The sequence below is a fragment of the Lactuca saligna genome, chromosome 8 (assembly GCF_052625555.1).
Source record: "Lactuca saligna cultivar CGN05327 chromosome 8, ASM5262555v1, whole genome shotgun sequence".
NCBI classification, from domain to species: Eukaryota; Viridiplantae; Streptophyta; class Magnoliopsida; order Asterales; family Asteraceae; genus Lactuca; species Lactuca saligna.
Window position 1 is genome coordinate 136,692,319 of NC_136424.1, and position 25,861 is coordinate 136,718,179.

At 41.7% G+C, this 25,861-nt stretch overlaps 1 protein-coding gene across 1 annotated transcript; it reads left to right on the forward strand.

Moving 5' to 3' along the window:
• Positions 1–454: 454 nt before the first annotated feature.
• On the forward strand, positions 455–1,984 carry LOC145010126 (protein NODULATION SIGNALING PATHWAY 2-like). The gene has a single exon (XM_078968708.1). The coding sequence runs from the start codon at positions 455–457 to the stop codon at positions 1,982–1,984; it is 1,530 nt and encodes a 509-aa protein (XP_078824834.1).
• The last annotated feature ends 23,877 nt before the right edge of the window (positions 1,985–25,861 follow it).

Consider the following 25,861-nt stretch of genomic DNA (forward strand, 5'->3'; position numbering starts at 1 on the left):
TTACATGAATAGACATCCATATAAAACTAATGAGATTATTGATTAAATTATATTTGAAGTATACAGCTCACCTACTTCCAAGAAACTTCCAAGAAAAGAAGAGGTTTTCAATTGGGAACCTTAATGGAAAAACAGAAGAAGATGAAAGCAGCTGAAATTGATATAACTCTTGTTTTATATGTTTAATATCACTACATTTGGCCTTTAATAACTCTAAAATATCAACATCTCTAATGGTCGATAGGTTTAACCAGTAGTGAAGTAATAAAAATTATGAATGAGAGTGAAATTTACAAATTGATTATATATTTTCTTTGAGACAAACATGAATCATTATCTTTAAAGTTGTCGACATTCACATCATCAATCTTTATATATGTTATACCCGCAAAGGAGTTCCACCCCATCTTCAAAATCAGAGACGCACACTTAATTAAATATTATCAAGAAAACGATGCAGCCAGAAGAGCTTCAATCATTTCTTGAACATGACTTTCATCAAGCTGGATTATATAGTCCGAAAATGGCTTCTTCTCCTTGTGATGTACATGACTTCTACTCCTCTATCACCTCCCCAGAGAACTCCATGATCTCCTCAGAATCGTACTTTCAGACCATGTCCTCTTGCAACTTTAGCACTTTATCTAATTTGGATGACGATATGCAAGTATTGGTTCCTATCGAGAATATTTCGCAACATGTCCTAGGGATTGAAGGTATTTCAGGCAATGAACTTGAAGATGTATTGAAATGGTGGGGTGAAAGTGAAGAAATGGACAATATTTCCTCAGAAGGTACTTCCATGGACAACGTAGGTGTCTTTGGTAGTCCATTTATAAAATCCAGTGACACCACAATGATGTTAATGCCACCCGATGACATGGAAGTTGAAGTTGAAGGTGAAACAAGCCTTTATCATCTACTCAATGCTTATGGAGAAGCTGTGGAGATGAGACAAAGAGAACTAGCAAACGTGATTATTGGATGCATAAACGAGAAAGCTAGCCCACTTGGTGGATCCATGGAACGTGTTGCATTCAACCTTTTTCATTCGGGAACTCAAGGTGACTACATAAAACACGAGTCAATGAAGAATTTCAATGTAGCATTTAAAGCTTTCTACGAAATTTTCCCCTACGGGAGGTTTTCTCATTTTGTAGCCAATTCAGCTATTCTTGAAGCAATCATGAGCAATTCACGGAAGATACACATCATAGATTTTGACATGGGTGAGGGTGTTCAGTGGTCTGCAATGTTCGAGGCTATTGGAAAGCTAGGAAAAGACACTAAGTTGACATCCATTAGAACTAAAGAGCAAAGTCACAGTTTTGAGGAGACAAAAATTCGGCTTCTGAATTGTGCAAGTGCTTCCAAGTTAAAGTTAAAGGTCCAAGAGATGACGATTGAGGATTTGATGAAAGAGATTGAAGGATCACAAGAGTATGAATTCTTGGCCTTCAATTGTATGGTTGGACTACCACACATGGGAAGGACAAGGAATAGATGTGAAGTGATGGAGTTTCAAAGGGTGGCAAAACAACTATTATTGATGAGGGAAGGAATTATAATCTTTGGTGATGGAGAAGATGTTGAAAGAACAAAATATTGTGGCAATTACAGTTCATTCTTCGGTAAATACTTAACGCATTATCATGCGCTCTATGAGTCAATGGAACAAAACTTTCCAGAGAACCTTACAGAAGCAAGAATAGCCATGGAGTCGCTTTTCGTTGCACCATATGTTTCATCTCTCTCTTGGCATCAAAAGTGGGAGAATATCAGGGAAGAAGGTGAATTCAAAGAAAATCTTGGGTTAATGGGGTGGAGGCTGAGCAAAGAGAGTGTGGTTGAAGCTAAAGAAATGGTAAAGGAAAGTCAGAGTTCATATAATATTAGGGTTGAAGGAAAAAATGGGAATGAAATGGTCTTGGAATGGAGAGGAACTCCATTGGTAAGAGTTTCTTGTTGGAGATATAAAAGATAAAGGAAAGAGAAAACATTTATTTTGTGAATAATTTAGCTAAGTACTCCTGGAACTTCGTTGGATATAACTGTATAGATTGATCATTTCATGATGTAAAAGAAGCATAAATATCAGATTTAATAAATTTGTGAAGCAAAGGTATATTATAAACATGATTACAAGTAAATTAGAGATGCAAGGAGGATCAAAACACACCCATCTTGTATGTGTACAGTATTATATTTTCTTATAGATCATTGATTATTTCCCATATAAAGGGGAAGAACTTAACTTTCCAACCCATGAGAGTTGTTGTAACCATTAGAGAGTTCTAATAAAAGAAGTTCCAACCCAACTCATCTTTGATGTTTAAGGATCTCCTATCCAAGCTAGAAAACAAAACAAAGGCAATTGCAGTCATTTGGGTATATTCGTGTTTGATATTTTTGTCCTGGATGTACGTAAGAACGAATAGAACAGCAAACATATCTTATCTCCAAAATCCTTCATAATCTTATCTATTATTTATTGCAATCCAGTTGGATGATACATCTAATGTGTTCATATTAGATAATGTTAATAAAATCCAAGGTGGAGATACTATAGCTAACCGACTTTGAGAAGTTGGTACCCTTTATTTTCAATGATTTTAGACTTTTGGTTGCTTGTTTTTGGATTTCGGAGTGACGGATTAATCTTTGGTATTCAACACAAAGAAATTCATGTTTCTAAGGAACCTTGAGACCAATTCAGCAATCCTTTGAAACCGGTTAACCTTTTTCCGTACGCAATGAGATAAACAACTCAAAAACCATCACCTTAATATAAAAAATGTTTATGAATACAATGTTAATTAGTGCATATATAGACGCATCACACTATATATATATATATATATATATATATATATATATATATATATATATATATATATATATATATATATATATATATATAAGGTTAGGTTCATGTGAGACGGCCTAATTTTGTGAGACCGTGAGACGCATTTTTTTATTTTTTTTATTTTTTTTTAATTTTTTTTAGTTAATTCAAGTTCCAAAAATAATATTTAAAAACAAAATTTTTTGATTTTTCCATTTATTTTGCATTTTAAAATTATTTTTAAACTATGTACAGTGTAATATTCTATTTAGAATATTTCACGTATTTTTCAAAAAAAAATAGAATTTTTTTTAATTTTTTTTTTTATTTTTTTAGTTAATTCAAGTTCCGAAAATAATATTTTAAAAAAGAATTTTTAGATTTTTCTATTTATTTTGCATTTTAAAATTATTTTTTAGAATATATCGGTGTAATATTCTATTTAGAATATTTCACGTATTTTTCAAAAAAAAAAAAAAAAAACGGGATTTTTTTTTATTTTTTTTATTTTTTTTTAGTTAACTCAAGTTCCGAAAATAATATTTAAAAAAAGAATTTTTGAATTTTTCCATTTATTTTGCATTTTAAAATTATTTTTAGATTTGGTTTCACGGTCTCACAAAATTAGAATGGTCTCAAATGAACCTGAACCTATATATATATATATATATATATATATATATATATATATATATATATATATATATATATATATATATATATATATATATATATATATATATATATATATATCCGTTGAGAACTCAAAGTTTACCGATAACTAAATGTGGAGCGTCAGATCAAAATTAACCTATTAAGGGCATCATCGTCATCTTACCAATCTTATTTAATGTTTGATTTTTTGGGTTATTTGAAATATTAATAAAAATGTCTAAAAATTATCATAATAAATTAAATTTTCGGAATTTTTTAAAAAATAATAATTTTCGAAGTTTTAAAAATATACAGATTTTTTAAATTTTTTTTGAAAACATGAAGTTTTAAAAAAATTGAAAACTCCCTCTTTTTTTTGAAAAATAAAAACTGCAATCTTTAAAAACAATAAATTTTAAAAAATCAATAAAAAAATCTTGAATATTTAAAAAAAAAAACAATAATTTTTTTAACAAAAAAATCAACATTTAAGTGCATATATGCATATTTGTTATACTATAATATTTTTAAGTAAATCATACAAAAAAAAACTTATTTTTATTTACTAATCTATAAACACAATAGTCCAAGTATTTTAAAGATACAAATAAAATATAAAAAACAAAAAAAAGCTACATATTTTAAAATCATTTTCATGTTTTCGTATCAAGATTTTCATATTTTCTCTTCAATTTATTACTTTTCATCTCTTCAATATTTTCCACAAAATCTTCCAATCTACAAGAAACTTTTTAAAAATAAATTGATTAATACAAGAACATTCACAAAAATACATATGTATATATAATGTAAAATTCACATGTGGTTGTATAATATGATATTCACATGTTATTATTTCTTTTAAGATTCATACGTGGTTTACATGTGTAAATTACATGTAATTCATATGTGATTCACTTATGACTTACATGTGAATCACATGTGATTCATATGTGAATTACATGTGATTTATATATGATTTATATGTGAATTACATGTGAATCATATGTAATTCACATGTGAATCATCTATTTTATATACAACTACTAGTGCGTCGGCATTGGTGTCTTCGACCCACTCATACAAGGAAGGTAACTCACCTCACACTATTGAAGTTCCTCGCAAGAAATCCTTAGTTGCTGCCCTTGCAACACCTCAAGCTATCAATACCAAAATATCACCAAATTAGCAATTGGGGCCCAACCTATGATCCATAATCCATACTTAGGGTAAAATGACCATTTTACCCCTAGCCCAACAAGATTCATAACTAAGGCCCAAGCCCAAAACTCCAAAATCCATAAAGGCCCACTAATGGCCTAATTTTCCAAATTTGGCCCAAACCCTTGCATGAACCTTACCCTAAAGCCTAATAACATACTCCCAATCCAAACATACCTCCTTAGTCGGTCCAACAATCCACAACCCAAATAATAACCCAAACCCGAAATGGCCCACAATGCCCAATAAGGCCCAATCTATAATGGACCTAACTCAAGAAGGCTCAATATCCAAAAAGGCCTAAAATATTGAATGGTCAACCCTAGTCAACTCCTGGTCAAGGTCCAAGGCCCAAAAAGTCAACAATCCAAGAAAGTCCAATGTGGTCGAGTACGCCCAGCGTACACCCCTTGGGGCCAGTACGTGCAGCGTACCAGTTGGGTACGCCCAGCCCTTGCTCCAACTCTCCAGTCTGACTCTTAAAGGTGACTTTTCAAGTAAAGTTGGAAACTTTACTAACATGCATGGCTTAATGGGACTCTAGAGCTCAAAAGAACTTAATGGATGGTCTTAATTTATGATTGAACTCACAATATCCACAAAGCTTGCACCTTTATGAGAGAGAGAGAGAGGGCCTTAAAATGTCTAAATCTACTAGTTTGAGTCCCTAAAACAACCCTAGAAATGAAAAGCCAAGATAGAGTTTTTATACCTTGAGAGTCTCGAAATGGAGATATAAACACTGGATCTCTAAGTTCTTCTCTAGAGGTTGAGTCTTTCACCTCCTTCTCCTCTTGAACAAACCACCAAAAGTCTTATTTCAAGCTCCAAGATTCATCCAAGGCAATCTAGGGTTTTATGGACGTAAGAAGGGGTGGTGTTTGACTTCAAATGACCTAAGGAGTGGTATAATGTTGCTTATATAGGGTAGGAACCCTGAAATTAGGGTTTTGGTCTAAAGGGAGTACGCCCTGTGGACCACTTTGTATGCCCGGTGTACTCACAAACCACCCGCAACCATTCAACTTTAAACATTGGGCGTACCCAGCTAAACACGTGCATGCGTCCTAGCATGCATGGGACTGATCTGCCAAGTATTTCCATTAGGGGCTAATTCTGCCAAAACCTTTAAAGTACCATAACTCCCTCATTCTAAGTCCATTTCCAACGAAGATTATATCCATGGAAAGATGACGAGAAGCCCTACGCTTCTAACAATTCACCCTTGCCTAAAATGTAACGCCTGGTTCCTAGTACGTATTTAATTATAACTTATTCATTTTTATAGAGCTACTCGACGAGTTGGGAGCCCCAGATTCGTCGAGTAGAAATGAAATTGGCCGCGGGATTTTTAGCAATCCACTCGACGAGTTGAGAGCCCTTAACACGGCCAGTAGGTCTGCCAGAGTGAAACCCTAATTACGGGGTTTTACATCCTATTTAAGCATCGTAATCCCCACTTTATGGCCTCATTTCCAGCCTCCATGTCCCAAACCCTAATCCATGAAACCCTAGAGCCTTGTGTGAGTTTATAAGCCGTTTTTTGAGTGATCTTTGTGTGATTTAAAGCTTGTAGAAGAAGAAGAAGCTAGAGGACTCTAGGAGAAGATTCTAGATCCAGAAGCAACATCTCATCCTCTTCATTTTATGGTAATCAAGTCTCTAACTTGTCTAATAGTTTCTTAGATCTTCTTATTTTCACTTTGTTGGGTTTTTAGGTCCAAGAAACTTAACCTATGGGATTTGGACGTCCCAAGAAAGGATCCTTGCAGATCTAGAATCATTAAGGGTTTTTATGGCATAAAGACGCAAACTTTATGCCATTAGAGCCCCCATGCAAGCTCTAAGGTGTTATTTTGGCATTTTAAGCCCAAAAGGTCGTGTATGGAAGGAAAGTTAGGAGATTTACGTGTTCAAATGATGTCTAAGGCCTAGATCTATGTTAGTATGCTTTGGTTTGGAGTATGATGGCTTTTGGACAAAGATCTATGTCCTAAAGAACTAGGGTTTGAGCTAAACCCATTAAGAAGGACTATTAACGGGAAAAGTTTGAAACTTTACCCTTAAGAGGGCATTTACAGTATGTAGAAGAAATGGAGTTTGGATCTGTAGAGTAGACGCTTAATCTGTTAAGATGGCCCAAACAGAAAGAGGAACTCATCGAGTCCATAGAGGAACTCGACGAGTTGAGTCGTTTTTTCCCATTTCTAATTATGGTAGAACTTGACGAGTCTGAGGATGACTCAATGAGTTGATTCGCTAAATTGCAACTATGAGTAACCAAATAGAACTCGACGAGTCGGGAGGATTAATCGGTGAGTTGGATCGCGATTTTAGGATTTTTGAGTTATAGAACTCGGCTAGTTGATAGGTTAACTCGGCGAGTTGGGTCAACCCAGAATGTTGAATTTGACCAAAATGTTGACTTTGACTAGGGGGTAAAATGGTCATTTTACCCTTATAATGATTCTCAGTTTTTGACTAATGATTATTATGATAATGATAGTCGGGGAGTCTTTGGAGCAGCCATTAGAGATTCCTCAGACGAGATTTCATCAGCCAGCTTGAGAGGTGAGTTTCCTTTAGTAGGAACGAGTCGAAGGCACCAATGTCGGCCTATGTAGAGTAGCTAAGTGTAGGATGGGCACGTATATTAGAATTATTATATTTAGTATCTAAGTGTGGGTTGGGCCCGTATCTTAGACTTGTTTATGATTAGTAGCTAAGTGTGGTCAAGGCCCGTATCTTAGTATTATCTGAGTATGTTTATGAACTGGTAGATTATAGTTATACTTGTTGTCTTGTTGATACTTGTATGTATGTTTAGTTAACTGAGTGTGAGTGGGGGCCCGTATCTCATAGTTAGTCGAAGGTGGGCGGAGGCTCGTATCTCCTTGAGTGTGAGCAAGGTCCGCATCTCCCAGCTGCATGTTATATGTTATGTGTATGGTATGGGATAGTTTAGGCAGACTTACTAAGCTTCGTGCTTATAGTTTTCAGTTTTGGTTTCAGGTACTTCCGGTAGCAAAGGGAAGAGCTCGGGATGATTACATGTAACACCCAAAAATTACCGATTAAAAAATTCATTTTTAATTTAGGTTAAAACATAAAACATCATTACAAAACATTCATGATAATAATCCATGTCTGGAAACCGGTGACATAATAATAAGAATTCAGAGTACATCCCAGAAAATCCATAGTGCGTAAAAACAAAAACGTATGTGTGATATGCTGCTACCGCGCCGGCTCTTTTGCCTTAGCTGAAGAGGTACCTAAAACCAAAACTGAAAATCGTAAGCACGAAGCTTAGTGAGCTCCCCCATAATACCTCATACCATGCAAGCATATAGCATACAACATTCAGCTAGGAGTTACGGGCCTCGCCCACACTCATGAAGATACGGGCCCTGCCTACACTTCGCTAGCCGGAAGATACGGGCCTCGCCCACACTCTACTACCTGGGAGATACAGGCCTAGCCCACACTCCACCCTCGGAGAGATACGGGCCTTGCCCACACTCACCCGCTAACCCATAACATACAGGTATCACACAGACAACAAGTATAAACAACTCTATAATACTGACACATATATCATAATCAACTAACCCAAGAGATACGGGCTCGGCCCACACTCTAGTGCTAACATCTCGTCTACACAGGTCGGCCTTGGTGCCATAGACCCGTTCCTACTGGAAGGAAGACTCACCTCGAAGTAGCTGTTGGTCTGTGTGGGAATTGACTGTCTGGTGCTGCTGCTTCGGAAATCCTCCGGCTATAATTCCCACAAAACGCTCAATCAAACACCGCTAACTGACCCTCGGGTAAATTGACCATTTTACCCTTGATCAAGTTAAAAGTCAAATCCATAGTCAACTTTCTGTTGACCTGACTCGCCGAGTTAGCTCTCCAACTTGCCGAGTCCTTGTCCAAACAATTGTTCTGCAACCTGTCTCTACTCGTCGAGTTGGGCGTTGACTCGACGAGTTCTCCTTCTAAACTGATGTCCAAGTCCTTCATAATACTCGCCGAGTTGTATGAACAACTCGTCGAGTTCATCTTCATCCGATGAACAATTTATACTATGACTCGCCGAGTTGTATGAACAACTCGCCGAGTCTGTCCTTGATTCTAAAAAGATTGCCTTGAACTCGCCGAGTCTGGGAATCGACTCGCCGAGTTCACTTATGGGTGAGTTTTGGCTTCCAACTCACCGAGTCCACCCTGGACTCACTACACAACTCGGCACAACGAAAAAGGGGACAACTCAAAGACTCGCGACTAGACTCGCCGAGTCTGCTTCATGCAAGAGCCATGTACGCGATTTTGCTCGAATACAGTCCATGCCATTCATAGATCTGGGTTCCTAGAGCATGAATAACATGTAAAGTTTCCAACTTTACGTGTAAATATTCATCCATGGGGGTTTTAGGGTTCAAAATGCACCAAAAGAGTAGATCTAAGGTCTTCATGCAACATGGGTCCATAAAGGCAGTAGATCTGAGCTCCTGGAGCTCAACCATGCCTAGCTCTAGAGGCCAATCAGCTTATTACGAATTATAATGCACATAAAAGCTTGGAGAAGGGCTCAAGAAAGACTTTAATGGAGTAACAAGCATAGAAACTGGGGGAAAGCGAGTTTTACCTCAAAGAAATCACTGAGAGAACACTAAGATGCTTGGCTTCCTTCCCTTCCTCTTGATCTACTCCACTTCCTTCTCAAAATCTTCAAGAACACACACTAAAATGACTCAAACTCACAAGAACAAGAGCTAGAACATAAGGAGAGCTTCTGAGGGTGAAGGGGGGATGGCTTGGGGCGGAAATGAGGGCTTAAATAGCGTGCAAACCCCCGGAACTTAGGGTTTCATCCAACAGCGGTGACCCGCCGAGTCCAGGATATGGACTCGCCGAGTCGCCAACTTAAACGTGTCCCGGGTCCCATCTCTACGTAGCGAGTCGGACCTATGAATCGCCGAGTCCAAGGCTAAAAATGGAAAATACTCAAATAAGATTTACATACCAGGAACCATGTGCTACAAATCTCCCCCACTTATTTTAGACTTCATCCTCGAAGTCTGTTGCTCGATCCTGAAACAGCTCGGGTTAATGCTCCATCATCTTTTCCACCGGCTCCCAAGTCCATTCTGAACCCTTGCGGTGCTGCCATTACACCTTCACTAGCTCCACCCTCTTGTTCCTCAAATCCTTCGACTTCTGGTCGAGGATTGCGACTGGGCGCTCAATGTAATTCAGGTTATCATCAACCTGTATATCCTCTAACGGCACTACTGCTGAATCGTCCACTAGGCACTTCCGCAGCTGAGAGACATGGAAGGTGTTGTGGATCTGGTTGAGCTCGACTGGCAGATCCAGCCTATACGCCACCTTGCCCACCCGGGCTACAACCCTGAACGGTCTGATGAATCTCGGGCCCAACTTGCTCCGCTTCCTGAATCGAATGATGCCTTTCCAAGGCAACACCTTCAGGAGAACCATGTCCCCGACTTGGAACTCCAAGTCAGATTGATGCTTGTCGGCGTAACTTTTCTGTCGACTCTGAGCAGTCTGAAGCCTGCTCCGAACCTGCTGGATCCTCTCGATCGTCTTGAGCAGCACTTCGGTGCTCCCCATGACTCTCTGGCCAACTTCAACCCAGCATATCGGGGTCCTGCACCTCCGACCGTACAACATCTCAAATGGGGGACGGTCAATACTCGCGTGGTAGCTGTTGTTGTAAGAGAACTCGGCCAAGGGAAGATAGGTATCCCAGCTACCACGAAATCCAGCACGCATGCCCGCAACATATCCTCCAAAGTATGGATGGTCCGCTCGCTCTGACCATCCGTCTGTGGGTGAAAGGCGGTGCTAAAACGTAAACGAGTGCCCAACTAGTCATGAAATCTCTTCCAAAACCTGGAAGTAAAACGCACATCCCTATCCGAGATAACCGATACTGGCACCCCGTGCTACGCCACGATCTCCCTAATATAGATGTCGGCCAATTTCTCGGCCGATATGCTCTCCTGAATCGGGATAAAGTGAGCACTCTTGGTCAATCGATCCACGATGACCTAAATCGAATCCACTCCCCGCGCGGTCTTGGGAAGCTTCGTGATAAAATCCACCATGATATCTTCCCATTTCCACAACGGGATGTCCAACGGCTGCATCTTGCCATGCGGTCTCTGATATTCGGCCTTGACCTTCCTGCAGGTCAGGCACCGCTCAACGTACCATGCCACATCCTGCTTCATGCAGGGCCACCAATAATCTGGATGAAGATCCCTATACATCTTCGTCGCCCCGGGATGAATAGAGAATCGGGACTTGTGCACCACCTCCATCAAGATTTGGTGCACACCTCCATGATACGGCACCCACACCTTACGGTGTAGTGTCAATAGTCCTCGGCTATCGTAATCGAAGGAGGAAACTTAAACCACCACATGCTCGCTCTTCCGATGTTCCTCCTTGATAGCCTCCTGTTGAGCCTCCCGAATCTGCTCTAACAGGGGAGTCACTATGGTCACCCTCATGCAAATATCCCTGATCGGCGCCGCCTTGCGGCTAAGCGCATCGGCCACCACGTTGGCCTTTCTCGGGTGGTAAAGGATCTCACAATCATAATCCTTCACCACGTCCAACCACCAACGCTGCCTCATGTTCAGATTCAGCTGATCCATGAGGTACCTCAAACTCTTGTGGTCCGTGTAGATGGTACATCTAACCCCATAGAGGTAATTCTGCCAAATCTTGAGGGCAAAAACCACCGCCCCCAATTCCAGATCATGCGTCGGGTAGTTCGCCTCGTGAGGCTTGAGCTGCCTCGAAGTGTAGGCAATGACATGTCCCCTCTGCATCAGTATCGCGCCCAACCCTGAAATGGATGCATCACAATAAACCACAAAATCCTCTACGCCCTCTGGCAAGGCTAAGATCGGTGCCTCGCACAATCACTGTCTCAGTGTCTCAAACGCAGCCTGCTGCTCGGGTCCCCACCGAAAGACCACGGCTTTCTTCGTCAACCATGTCAGGGGTATGGCTATCTTGGAGAAATCCTGAATGAACCTCCGATAATAGCCTGCCAATCCTAGGAAACTCCGAATCTCAGATGGAGACTTCAGAACCTCCCATCTCATCACGGCCTCGACCTTGGCCGGATCGACCAGAATCCCGTCTTGGTTGACAAGGTGTCCGAGAAATTGCACCTCGCGCAACCAAAACTCACACTTGGAGAACTTGCCATACAAGCTCTCCCTCCTCAGGGTCTCCAATACCTCTCTCAGATGCTCCTCATGCTCTTCCTGCGTCTTGGAATAAACCAAGATGTCATCGATAAAGACTATCACAGACCGATCCAGCATCGGTCTGCATACGCGGTTCATGAGGTCCATGAACGCGGCAGGAGCATTGGTGAGCCCAAACGGCATCACCAAGAACACATAATGGCCATAGCGCGTCCGAAATGCGGTCTTCTGCGTATCCTCCTCCCTGAGCCTCATCTGATGATAACCCGAATGCAAATCAATCTTGGAGAACCAAGATGCTCCCTGAAGCTGGGCAAAGAGATCATCAATCCTTGGGAGTGGGTAACGGTTCTTCACCATTACCTTGTTCAGCTCCCGGTAACCTATACACATCCGATGCGACCCGTCCTTCTTTTTCACGAATAGAATCGAGGTTCCCCAGGGTGAACTGCTCGGTCGAATGAATCCCTTGTCTAACAGCTCCTGCAGCTGTGTAGACAACTCCTGCATCTCAAGAGGAGCCAACCGATATGGTGTCTTGGCTATCAGAGCCGCACCATGAACGAGGTCAATCCTGAACTCCACTTGTCGCTCCGGAGGTATCCCAGGAAGCTCCTCCGGATAGGGATGTCAACGGGGGCAAACGAGACGGGGATTGCATCCCCCGCCCCCGCCCCCAAAATTTTCCCGTTCCCCCACCCCCGCCCCCGCCCCCGAAATCTCCATCCTTTCCACCCCCGCCCCCGTCCCCGAATTCCCCTTCTGACCCCCGTCCCCGCCCCCGTTCCCCCGCCCCCGATTGATTTTGCGCTAACTTATTTGGGCTAAAATAAGTTCTTGTTTTTGCTAAAAGAAACTATTTTTTGGGTAACAAATAGATATTTATAACATAATTTTACATGTTACAAACAACTTAAAAACATGTTTTTTGTTGAATTTTTGTACTTAAAAATCATCTTATTGTTTATTATATTTATATAATTAATATATGTCGATTTATATAATTTGTTAACGGGGTCCCCACAGGGGTTTCAGGACAGGACTACCAACCCCCGCCCCCGCCCCCGAAATTAAAACGGGGGTTAACCTTGCCCCCGCCCCCGCCCCCATCCCCGATTTTTTTCGACGAATGCCCCCATACGGGACGGGGCCCCCACGGGATCGGGGTTCCACGGGACTTTTTGACATCCCTACCTCCGGAAAGACATCTGCGAAATCTCGCACCACCGGAACCTCGCTCACCGTCGCCTTACCCGCCTCCCGGGTATCCATCACGTACGCGACATAACCTGCGCATCCATGCTGAAGGTATCGTCTAGCCCTCGCTGCTGAGCATACTGTGGGTCCACATTGTGGCCTCTCGCCATGAATCACTAATTCTCCCCTACCTGGGGTCCTGACTCGCACTAGCTGTTGTGCACAATCTATCACCGCCCCGTTAGGGCTCAACCAATCCATGCCTATAATCACCTTGTTCCCACGCAATGGAATGGGAACCAAGTCTACCAAGTAGCGCTCCTCAAACAAACGCAATACGCAATCTCGAAATACCATCGATGCTTGCACCGATCGATCATCAGCAATCTCTACCTCTAAAGGGCAATCTAACTCGCCCGATGACTCAGGAAACTTCTTGCTAAGCGCAAGTGAAACAAATGATCGGGATGCACCCGATTCGAACAACACCTGAACTGGGATGCCGTTCACATGGAACGATCCTAATGCATACATATACACACAGATCATGTATCAATATCATAACATCATAAAAATAAAATAGAGAGAAAGAATCATACCCGTCACCACATCGGGTGTGGCGCGTGCCTCCTCAGTAGTCAGCTGAAATGCCTGGCTCCTCACCACTGGAGCCTCTGCCTTGCCCTGCCCGCCATCCATGATCCGCAGGGTCGCTGGAGCTGGCGCCTTCACTGACGCTGAAACTGTCAACTGGGGGAAATTGGCCTTCTTGTGGCCCCTCTGGTTGCAGTGGAAACACAGCAACTCAGATGTCTGAATAGCCGAAACAGGAGTAGTACAATCCCTGCTAAAGTGCCCTGCCTTGCCGCACTTGTAGCAGCCTGCTGATCCCATCCGACATGCTCCCTCATGTGTCCTGCCGCATTTCCCGCAGCGGTCCGATCCCCCTTGGCCTTTCGGCCTCCCATCTGATCCCTTGGGCTTCTTCCCCGAAGCCCCAACCGCCTGCCCCGCCTCTGCTTTCCTTTTCTGGATGTGCTCTAAATCGATCTCCCTTTCCCTCGCCCTAGCAATCATGGAGTCCAGGGTAGGGCAAGTTGAAAAGCTAACATGCTCTCGGATGTCAGCCCGTAGCATGTCATGATAACGGGTCCTCCTCATATCCTCATCACCCGCATACTAGGGAACCAACAAAGCCCTCTCCCGGAACTTGGCGGTGATCTCCGCCACAGTCTCTGTCGTCTGCCTCACATCCAAGAACTCCATGGCCAGCTGCTGAAGCTCGACTGCTGGTGCGAACTCCGCCCTGAACCTAATCGCAAAGTCCGACCAGGTCATAGCCTTGACAGCCGAGGCTCCCAATGAGTCCCCCATGGACTCCCACCAATCCCTAGCTCGATCTCGTAAACACCCTGCTGCGAACCTCACCTTCGACCCCTCAGGGCAGAAGCTAATCATCTGTGCAGACTCAATGTCGGAAATCCATCGTCTAGCAGCTATGGGGTCTTTCGCCCCATGAAAATCCGGCGCACCACTGCCCCTGAAGTCCTTGAAGGATAGTGTGTGAGATCCTGACTGGCTAGATGCCATATCACTCCTGAATGCCCAAAGGCGATCTTCTATCAACTCAATTATCCCTTCCTTGATCGACCCGAAGATAATGGGGGTCGACTCAAGGATACCCCTGGTGATCTCTGACACGATGAACTCGCGTAGTCCCTCATCCACTAGCTCGGAACCTGATCCCGAACCTGACCCCTCTCCTGAACCGCCATCTATTGGCCTCGATCGTAGTACCACCATTCTGCAATACATAAATAACAATCGTTAGTGATACGGATACTTCTTGAGGGATCACAACTACCACAAGTTCCCTGGTCTTATCTTGGCCTTCCTTGGTTCAGCTACGGATCCTCTGCTTTCAATAGTACGAGCCCATACTACCTTCCACATCTATCCATACCTTCTTCAAGGACTGCCTCGACTCCACCAGGTCCCTTTCACTACCACCGAGCACTGCTATACTCATCCTAGGCTTGCCCTAGGGAAATCTCTGATTCTTCCATATCCAGTCCTTAGCTGCTGCAGGCCTCCTTATAATGCCAATTAGCCACTACCCGAATACCATCACATGTGATGAGGCTCAGATAATCCTTCGAGTACCCGACTCATCCCTACAACGGTTGGACTTAAACAAGAGCTACGCAGTAGGATCAAATCCGGCACTCTAAGATTATTCAACCCTGATCACATGTGATGTGACGTATTCGCCTAATGGCTAACTCCCATTATTCAGAGTCCTACATAGCATGAAGCAAGCAGCATTCAGACAAGAGTAACAATCTCAATTAACTCTATCTGCTTACAGGAACTGTACTAGCATACAGTGCTAAGCTCATACCATCAGGCATAACCTAATGAGGCTATCCTACTTGTTGTCTACTCAAAACTAGCATGCAATTCTCATACAGCTGAGACACATAAAGCAGGAACATAAGGCATCACTCCTAGATCCTTAGTCCTATTCTAGCATGTTGTTCTACAAAAGTTGATAAACATAACATAAACTTGTATGGGTATTTTGGGGAATACTTACTTGAGCTCGGCCGGTCGTGCACATCACACACTTCGTTCTTTCTAAAACTCTTTTCTCAATTTTTAGAAAACATTTTCTTTTAGAAAATCTTTTAATCCCTCGATTTGAGTTCAGACACCCCCGAAGGTGTGTCCGAATTCCTCAAACCATGGCTCTGATACCAACTTGTAACACCCCAAAATTACCGGTTAAATATTTCATTTTTAATTTAGGTTAAAACATAAAACATCATTACAAAACATTCATGATAATAATCCATGTCTGAAAACCGGTGACATAATAATAAGAATTCGGAGTACATCCCAGAAAATCCATAGTGCAGAAAAACAAAAACGTATGTGTGATATGCTGCTACCGCGCCGGCTCTTTTCCCTTAGCTGAAGAGGTACCTAAAACCAAAACTGAAAACCGTAAGCATGAAGTTTAGTGAGCTCCCCCATAATACCACATACCATGCAAGCATATAACATACAACATTCAGCTAGGAGTTACGGGCCTCACCCACACTCATGAAGATACGGGTCCTGCCCACACTTCGCTAGCCAGGAGATACGGGCCTCGCCCACACTCTACTACCTGGGAGATACGGGCCTAGCCCACACTCCACCCTCGGAGAGATACGGGCCTTGCCCACACTCACCCGCTAACCCATAACATACAGGTATCACACAGACAACAAGTATAAACAACTCTATAATACTGACACATATATCATAATCAACTAACCCAAGAGATACGGGCTCGGCCCACACTCTAGTGCTAACATCTCGTCTACACGGGTCGGCCTTGGTGCCATAGACCCGTTCCTACTGGAAGGAAGACTCACCTCGAAGTAGTTGCTGGTCTGTGTGGGAATTGACTGTCTGCTGCTACTGCTGCTTCGGAAATCCTCCGGCTATAATTCCCCCAAAACGCTCAATCAAACACCGCTAACTGACCCTCAGGTAAATTAACCATTTTACCCTTGATCAACTTAAAAGTCAAATCCAGAGTCAACTTTCAGTTGACCTGACTCGCCGAGTTAGCTCTCCAACTCGCCGAGTCCTTGTCCAAACAATTGTTCTGCAACCCGTCTCTACTCGTCGAGTTGGGCGTTGACTCGACGAGTTCTCCTTCTAAACTGATGTCCAAGTCCTTCATCCTACTCGCCGAGTTGTATGAACAACTCGCCGAGTTCATCTTCATCCGATGAACAATTTATACTGTGACTCGCCGAGTTGTATGAACAACTCGTCGAGTATGTCCTTGATTCTAAGAAGATTGCCTTGAACTCGCCGAGTCTGGGCATCGACTCGCCGAGTTCCCTTATGGGTGAGTTTTGGCTTCCAACTCACCGAGTCCACCCTGGACTCACTACACAACTTGGCACAACGAAAAAGGGGACAACTCGAAGACTCGCGACTAGACTCGCCGAGTCTACTTCATACAAGAGCCATGTACACGATTTTGCTCGAATACAGTCCATGCCATTCATAGATCTGGGTTCCTAGAGCATGAATAACATGTAAAGTTTCCAACTTTACGTGTAAATATTCATCCATGGGGGTTTTAGGGTTCAAAATGCACCAAAAGAGTAGATCTAAGGTCTTCATGCAACATGGGTCCATAAAGGCAGTAGATCTGAGCTCCTGGAGCTCAACCATGCCTAGATCTAGAGGCCAATAAGCTTATTACGAATTATAATGCACATAAAAGCTTGGAGAAGGGCTCAAGAAAGACTTTAATGGAGTAACAATCATAGAAACTAGGGGAAAGCGAGTTTTACCTCAAAGAAATCACTGAGAGAACACTAAGATGCTTGGCTTCCTTCCCTTCCTCTTGATCTACTCCACTTCCTTCTCAAAATCTTCAAGAACACACACTAAAATGCCTTCAACTCACAAGAACAAGAGCTAGAACGTAAGGAGAGCTTCTGAGGGTGAAGGGGCGCTGGCTTGGGGCGGAAATGAGGGCTTAAATAGGGTGCAAACCCCCGGAACTTAGGGTTTCATCCAACAGCGGTGACTCGCCGAGTCCAGGATATGGACTCACCGAGTTGCCAACTTAAACGTGTCCCGGGTCCCGTCTCTACTCGGCGAGTCGGACCTATGTCTCGCCGATTCCAAGGCTAAAAATGGAAAATACTCAAATAAGATTTACATACCAGGAACCAGGTGCTACATTACAGTGCACACACCATTCGTTCAGCATGGGATGTTTAAACTCTGATATTTTGTCACGTGATTTTGAAATAGTATTTTGTTTTGATGATTTGAGATACATGACTTATGACCTTTATTGTGATGTTTGATGAATTATGGGTTTTTTTAAATGATTTTAAAACGAAATTTTTAGACCGTGTTTTTGGGATGTTTCAAGTTGGTATCAAAACCTTGGTTTGAGGGATTCGGGCATACTCTCAAGTGTGTCTGAACTCAAACTGAGGACTTGGTATGAAAATTTTCAAAAGAAAATCATTTTTATAAAAATAACTTTGAAAAAGGAAAAGAATTTTTGAAAAGAGAAAAGGGTGTGGTGCATGCAATCAGTCTAGCTCAAGTAAGTACTCCCGAACTACCCATACAAGTTTATGTTATGATATGCTTATGAGAAATGCATGCTAGATTAGGGATAAGGATCTAGGAAGGATGCCTTATGTTCCTGTTATATGTGTATGAGCTTTATGAACTTCATGCTAGTACAATTTAGTCAGTGATATGATGGCCTGATTAGGATATGTTTGATTATGTTTACTCGATGCTCGAATGTTGCTTGCTTTGTGCTTTTAGGAGTCTTAGTTATCTTTTACTAACTAGTAAACGAATATGTTGAGTTACATATTGCAAGGACTAAATAATTTCAGAAGGTTAGGTCTAGCTCTATTCCGCACTTCTTGTTTGATTCCATCCGTTGTAGGGTAGGATCTCTCATTCGAAGAAATGTCTAGTCATCCGCGAGCTAGTTAGGGGGAGATAGCAGGGACTTCTTATGCAACTGATGGCGGAGAATGGGATGGTGATTACCCTAGGGTTTCATGATATTTCTGAGAAAACGAAGGAACTCGACGAATCGTATAGATGCACTCGGCGAGTTGAGTCAACATTGGGTTGTTAACATGAGTGATGACTTCCATTGACTTTTAGGGTTTGGTCAACTGTGGACCTTGGAGACAATGTAAGGGTAAAATGGTCTTTTCACCCTTTTTGAGATTTATTAGAGGAGTTAGCTTAACATTATATAAATGTTAAGTAGAGATAATTGTGATACGTGTAGGCGAAGTCTAAACCAGGAGCTCGAGTCTAGGTTACATTGCTTTATCCTGGGAGATAAGTCTTCTCACTATACTTACATGTGTGGTAGTTTATGTGTGACCAAAGGGTCTTGTTTGTGTTATTGACCAGACAGTCTCATTTACACTATTTTGACCGGAGGGTCCTATCTGTGTTACCGACCGGAGGGTCTTAGCATATTATCGACCAGAGGGTCTTATTTGTTTATACTATGATATGTGTTATCTTGCATACTATCTTTGTGACTTATGTTGTTATATTATTTTTTGTATATGTTAATCTTATGAGCTTATACTGAGATATGTGATATCGTGCATTTTGTCTTGTGATTTATGTTTAATATTATCCTGTGCGTTATTGAGATAGGACCAGAAGGTCCAACCCGAGTTATGAGACCGGAGGGTCTTCACTGAGACACATTGATCGGAAAGTCTTTATGGAGATATGTGTGCGGTATTTTCAGGAACTCGCTAAGCTTCGTGCTTACCGTGTTGTGTAATATGTGTTTCAGGTACTTCTCAAGATCGCGGGAAGGCGTCAGCTTGATTGTACACACTTGTTCGAGATTGTGAATGAGGGTTTTGGGATATTATCAGTTATTTTATTAAGTTGTGGTTGGACAATTGATACATTGTAGTTTTCGAGAAAATGTGATATTGAGTTTTATACGAATTAAAAATGAAAATTTTTGTTTGAAAATTTACAGTGTTACACTAACATTATCCTAACCAATCATTATAACATAAACATATACCATAAACACTTAACATATGTGTAACAACCAAAAAATTTATTTTTAACAATCATAAAACACGTGTCTCATTAACAAAATCCAAATATTCATCAACAAAGTTTTCAAAACAACAAGTCAAATCCATGATCCACAAACATAGCTTCATATCAAGAGTGTGTGTACAATCACGTCGGTGCCTTCCCGCGATCCTCTGGGGTACCTGAAACAGATAACACATAACACGGTAAGCACGAAAGATTAGTGAGTTCCCCAAAATACCACATACAACTGTAGCACCTGGTTTCCGGTATGTGAATTTTATTTGAGCATTGCCCTATTTTAGCCTTGGACTCGGCGAGTCATAAGGTCCGACTCGCCGAGTAGGGACGAGACTCAGGACACGCTTTAAGTGGGCGACTCGGCGAGTCCATATCCTGGACTCGGCGAGTCACCGTTGCTGGATGAAACCCTAAGTTTCAAGGGTTTGCACCCTATTTAAACCCTCATTCCGCCCCAACTCGTCCCCATTCACCCCCAAAACTCCCCCAACATCGTTTTCCCTTATTTCCTTAAGAGATTGAAGTGTTCTTGGTGTGTTCTTGAAGGTTTGGAGGAGAAAGAGGAGTAGATCAAGAAGAGGAGAAGGAGATCAGCCATCTTTGTGTCATTTCAACATTTTCCTTGAGGTATATCTCGTTTTTCCCCTGTTTCTATGCTTAGGATTTCATTTGGGACACTCTTGAGCAATTCTTCAAGCTTGTTGGTGCTTAATGATTCGTAATAAGTGGATTAACCTTTAGATCTAAGCAATATTGAGCTCCAGGAGCTCAGATCTGTGAGCTTTATGGCCCCATGTGGCTTGTTCATCCTAGATCTACCCTTTTGAGGCATTTTGCACCCTAAAATCCACATTAGTGAATATCCACACGTAAAGTTGGAAACTTTACGTGTGATTTGTGTCCTAGAAGTCCAGATCTATGAATGGCATGGACTGAAATCGAGTAAATCTGTGTATTTGGTGGATGCATGGCGACGACTCGGCGAGTCGTATAGGTGACTCGGCGAGTCTGGTCGCGAGTCACCGATTTGGTCCCTTCATGATGTGTCGAGTTGAGCCGTGAGTCACAGGGGGTGACTCGGTGAGTTGGGAGCTGAACTCACCCATGTTAGGACTCGGCGAGTCAATGCCCTGACTCGGCGAGTCCAAGGCAATCTTCATAGATTAAGAACAGACTCGGCGAGTTGTTCATACAACTCGGCGAGTCTTAGCATAAAGTGTTCTTCGGATGAAGATGAACTCGACGAGTTGTTCATACAACTCGGCTTGTAGGATGAAGGAGTTGAATGACAATTAGAAGGTGAACTCGTCGAGTCATAGCCTGACTCGACGAGTAGAACCAGGGACCCAGGACAATGGTTTGCTAGGGACTCGGCGAGTGGAGATCCACTCGGCGAGTCGGGACAACTGAAAGTTGACTCTAGCATTGACTTAGAGCTAGACCGGGGGTAAAATGGTCATTTTTCCTAAAGGACCGTTAGCAGTGTTTGATTGAGTATGTTGTGGGAATTGCAGCCGGAGGACTCTTGGAGCAGCAGCAGTCAGTTAGTTCCCGATCAGTTCAGCAGCTACTTTGAGGTGAGTTACCTTCCAGTAGTGGTGGGTCTAAGGCCACAATGCCGGCCCACCAGTAGGAGACGTATGATAGATGATTGTCTTTGTGATATCATCTAGGTTTGCTATTACCTGTTATGTTACATGCTATCATGATACGTTATATGCAATAGTAGTCGAGTTCGGTTGTTAGGACCGCTGGGTAGTCAGACACCCCAGAATTATCTGACTGTATGTGACGGTATGCTTGTATGTTGGTCTGTTATGTTATGCGATAGAGGTAGCGGGAGGGGACCAGTCCCCGAGGATCGATTGTTGGGACCGATGGGTAGTCAGCACCCCAGAATGGCTTGACATGGGTAGTCAGCACCCCAGAATGGCTTGACACGGGTAAGACGGCACCCCAGAATGGCCGTATGGGTAGGTCGGCACCCCAGAATGGCCGTACCGGGTAGCCAGGCACCCCAGAATAGCCTGGCAGTACGTATGTTATGTGTTCGTGTGGTATGTGGTACGTTGGGGGAACTCACTAAGCTTTGTGCTTACGTTTACAGTTTTGTTTTCAGGTACCTCTGCATCGAAGGGGAAGGAGCCGGCGCGGTAGCGGCACGTCATACACACACTCTTCGGTTTCCGCATTTACGAGATTTACTGGGATTGTACTCTGATATTTTGATGGGATGTATGGTTTGACTTTTTAGAACATGGTTACGATGTGTTATGGTGTGATCAAACAATGTTTTTATTTATTAATGTTTTCTAAAGTAATATTTTAAAAGTGAAAATTTCGGACGTAAAAATTGGGTTGTTACAACAACAATACGCCACTTGAGGCTATACTCTATACGACCCTCTGGTCGCTGTGTCTCAGCGGGACCCTCCAGACCCATAGCTCGTTGGACCCTCTGGCCCGTTCTAACTCGTTGGACCCTCCGATCAAGTCTGGTTGAGGACCCTACGGCCTCGTAAATCGTTGTTCCCTCCAGTCTGGTCAGAATATCACATAGCATACATAAATCACAATACACATAATCTCAAGCAAACACGTATGACCTTCTGGTCCACACATAGATACCACCCTAGGTAATATATAGTGAGAAGACTCACCTCGGGTAAACTCGGATGATCTCGTACTCAAAACACTGATCTAGCCTCCGCCTAATCACATATAGAAATTACCTCTAGTTAACAATGCCTCTCAAAGGCTAGACTATTCCATTCCTATGCTTTCTCTCTCTCTCTCTCTCTCTCTCTCTCTCTCTCTCTCTCTCTCTCTCTCTCTCTCTCTCTCTCTTTCTATATATATATATATATATCAGAAGGGTAAAAGACCATTCTACCCTTCCTAACCTCATACACTCATCTTGACCAAACTCGTCGAGTGCACTCGGGCGACTCGTCGAGTCCAGTCGATTTGTGGCAACCCCAGCAAGCTCCCACTCGACGTGCTAACCCCTAACTCATCGGGTCACCTCCTGACTTAGTTCATCGGGATAAAACCCTAGGCTACTCGCCGAGTCAGTGGCTCGACTCGGTGAGTCTATTCAGACTCTTTTGCATTCAGCCATTTTATTGCAAGATACTTCCTCAAACTTTAGATCTATGCACTCAAGGCACATTAATCATGTAAAGGTTCGACCTTTATGTCCATGCATCACTCATCTAGCTCTAATTGACAAAATAACCCTCAAAATGGTGTCTTTGGTTCAATATTCTTATGTAACTGCATAAAGTTGGGTTCTTGGGACTCTCTGGACCTCTCAAGGTCCAGATCTGATGTCTAAGCCTCAAAGGGACTTCACATGCTTCATATCTCAACTTAAAAGAAGGTAAAGAAACCTTAAACTCATGAGATCTACTAATCATATGAAAATAGATATGGATCCATGCCTCCAACAGCGGCCTTGAATGAAATAGTGGAAGATCTGATCCCCTCTAGTCAATCAATCTTGAACCTTCTCCTTCTTCCTTGCAAGAATGCACCAAAATGAAGCAATTAGCTCCCTCTATCTCTCTAAGCTCTCTGGATCGATTTGGGGTCTCTCAAGGGGAAGTGTACCCGCAAATGAAGGCCATAAGAGCCTTTAAATAGGTCACAAACCCAGACAATTAGGGTTTTCCTCAACAGCGCTGACTTGGCGAGTCAGATACCCGACTCGTCGAGTCCATTCATTAAACACGTCAGCAAGTCACGACCCCACTTGATGAGTTGAGGCACCAACTCATTGAGTCCCTCCAAAATTCTTAATTTAAATATTAAGAATTATATACCTCTAAAACCGAATGTTACAATATGTTGGCATATTACATACCCTTGGTAACTAGCATTCCCTAGTTACCCTAACATTGACCACTTCTCAGTTAAGTCCTCCCTTAGTCAATCATACATTATTCTGATAACTAGCCTTCCCCGGTTATCCTAACCAAACTTAACCTCTAACTGTATCATATGATTAACAACCAACACCCTACCAGTCTATCATATCATGACACCAAGTGTCCCATACTGCATATATGTACCAATTGGTGATCCTAGTCAACTAGCATACTTGTACTCTAAGAGGACCACTATCATAACATTGAAAGGATATACAATGGAATATGTGGCATAGTGAGAAGACTCACTTGAATCGCAGAGCCAAAGAAGCACAACAACACTCTCACTCCTTGCATTGATCAATCTCGCAAACCAACTAACACCAAATAAAGAGAAATCCTTAATCCTCAACCCAAAACCTCCAAGTTTGTCCAATGGTCAAACTGATCAAAATTCAGTAGTCAACGGTCAACAAAATTCAACGGTCAACAATGTTAATGATTGTAACAACTGGTAAAAATAAGAACGATCGTACGATGCTATGTTTTGATTATTAAGCAATATGAGTATTTTATCAAGAATGGTTGAAGGAATTTAACCTCTTTTATTTAAATAAGTTCTTGTGAAATATAAAACAAATAACTAATGATAAATTTCGTTATGATGTATGACTACGAACCATCACCGGTTTGTGAAAATTAGCATATAACATCATTTGAACGCAACAAACTTAATTTTTGTATCAACATGTATCTAGTTGATAATTAAGTTAGGTTCTATGTAAAACGTGTGCTTAATAGTTGTGGAGGATCTAAATTTGACAAATATACGAACCAAAGTGACAAAACGTGTTTAACGATATGGTTAACCGGTTAAATGTCACAAAATTATACATTGATCAATAAATTTTATATTTAAATAAATTGAAATATAAAATGAATTATTATAAGGTATAATTAGAATGTATTTAAGTGTTTTTGAATAAAAAGAATAAAACATAAACATTAAAGTTTAAATACACAAAAACTACATTGTTATTTTATACTAAGTATACATGTATGTATTTGTATATATGTATTATTATCTAGTGAATGACTAGTTATGGGTCATGCCTTAAAGTGATTTCATGTAAGTTTTATGATGTCTAAATCAATTAAGATAAGATATTTGGTGGAGATAAGTGTCAACTTAACTGATAAGTGCTTAATCACTTAAGACATTTTACTAAGAATGCTTCTTTATCCATCTTCTAGTTTTCGAGATTAATACATTCCCTCTCCTTAACTAGAACTCCTAACTAACTAAATTAACTAGCAGTTAGTTAGTTAACTAACCCAATCTCTAAGCAACCACCTAAGCAAGTGGCTAGATAAGATCACATCACTTAAACTCACATCCTATCACAAGCTAGTCTAGGTTTTGTCCCCTTATCCTCTTCCACCCTTTCCTCCTTCATAATCACGAAATTTCCTCATCATTTTACCCTAAATTCACCAGCCAATACTCCAGGGAATTACTCTCAACCTTCATCTCATTTTCAGCCACAAGAACTTCCTTCCAAAGCCATCAAAACCATGAACTAAAGGGTTGTTGTCCCTTTTGTGTTTCAGCCACCCTATCACCCATCTACATCTTCCTTTTGCTTGATATTTTTACCACCAAATACCCCTGGAAGTTAGTTGTTATGCTACTCAAAATTATAGATTCAAAACAGTGAGTAAACTTCTCTTTTTCTTACTCTTTTGCTGTGAAGTTTTCGTGACAGCAACATAGCCAAAAAAGTGGCTGTTTTGGAGCATCAAACCAACACCCAAAAGTTATTCATCTTCAACCTTCCATTCTTCAAGTATTCACATAAGGTGAGTTCATACCCCTACATTTTCATGTTTTCTTCAAGTTTTAAGGGGGGGAATACAAGTTAGAACACTAAACATAACTCAAATTTAAATGACAACTTTCTACAGAAAAGTTGAGTCCTGTTCACCGACTTTTTTGACCATCTTCAACTTAATATCTTTCAAAAATATACAATATGAAAATAGTTCAAGTTTATACCTTTTTAAGGACTACTCGCACGCGTTCATACGATTTTTCTACAATTTATGGCGATTTTTTTAAACTGCCTGTCATTTCAGAAGTAATTTCCGACCAGTCTGTGAAGATG

Coding starts and splice junctions, on each gene's coding strand:
- LOC145010126 (XM_078968708.1), top strand. CDS start 455: ATGCAGCCAGAAGAGCTTCAATCATTTCTTGAACATGACTTTCATCAA.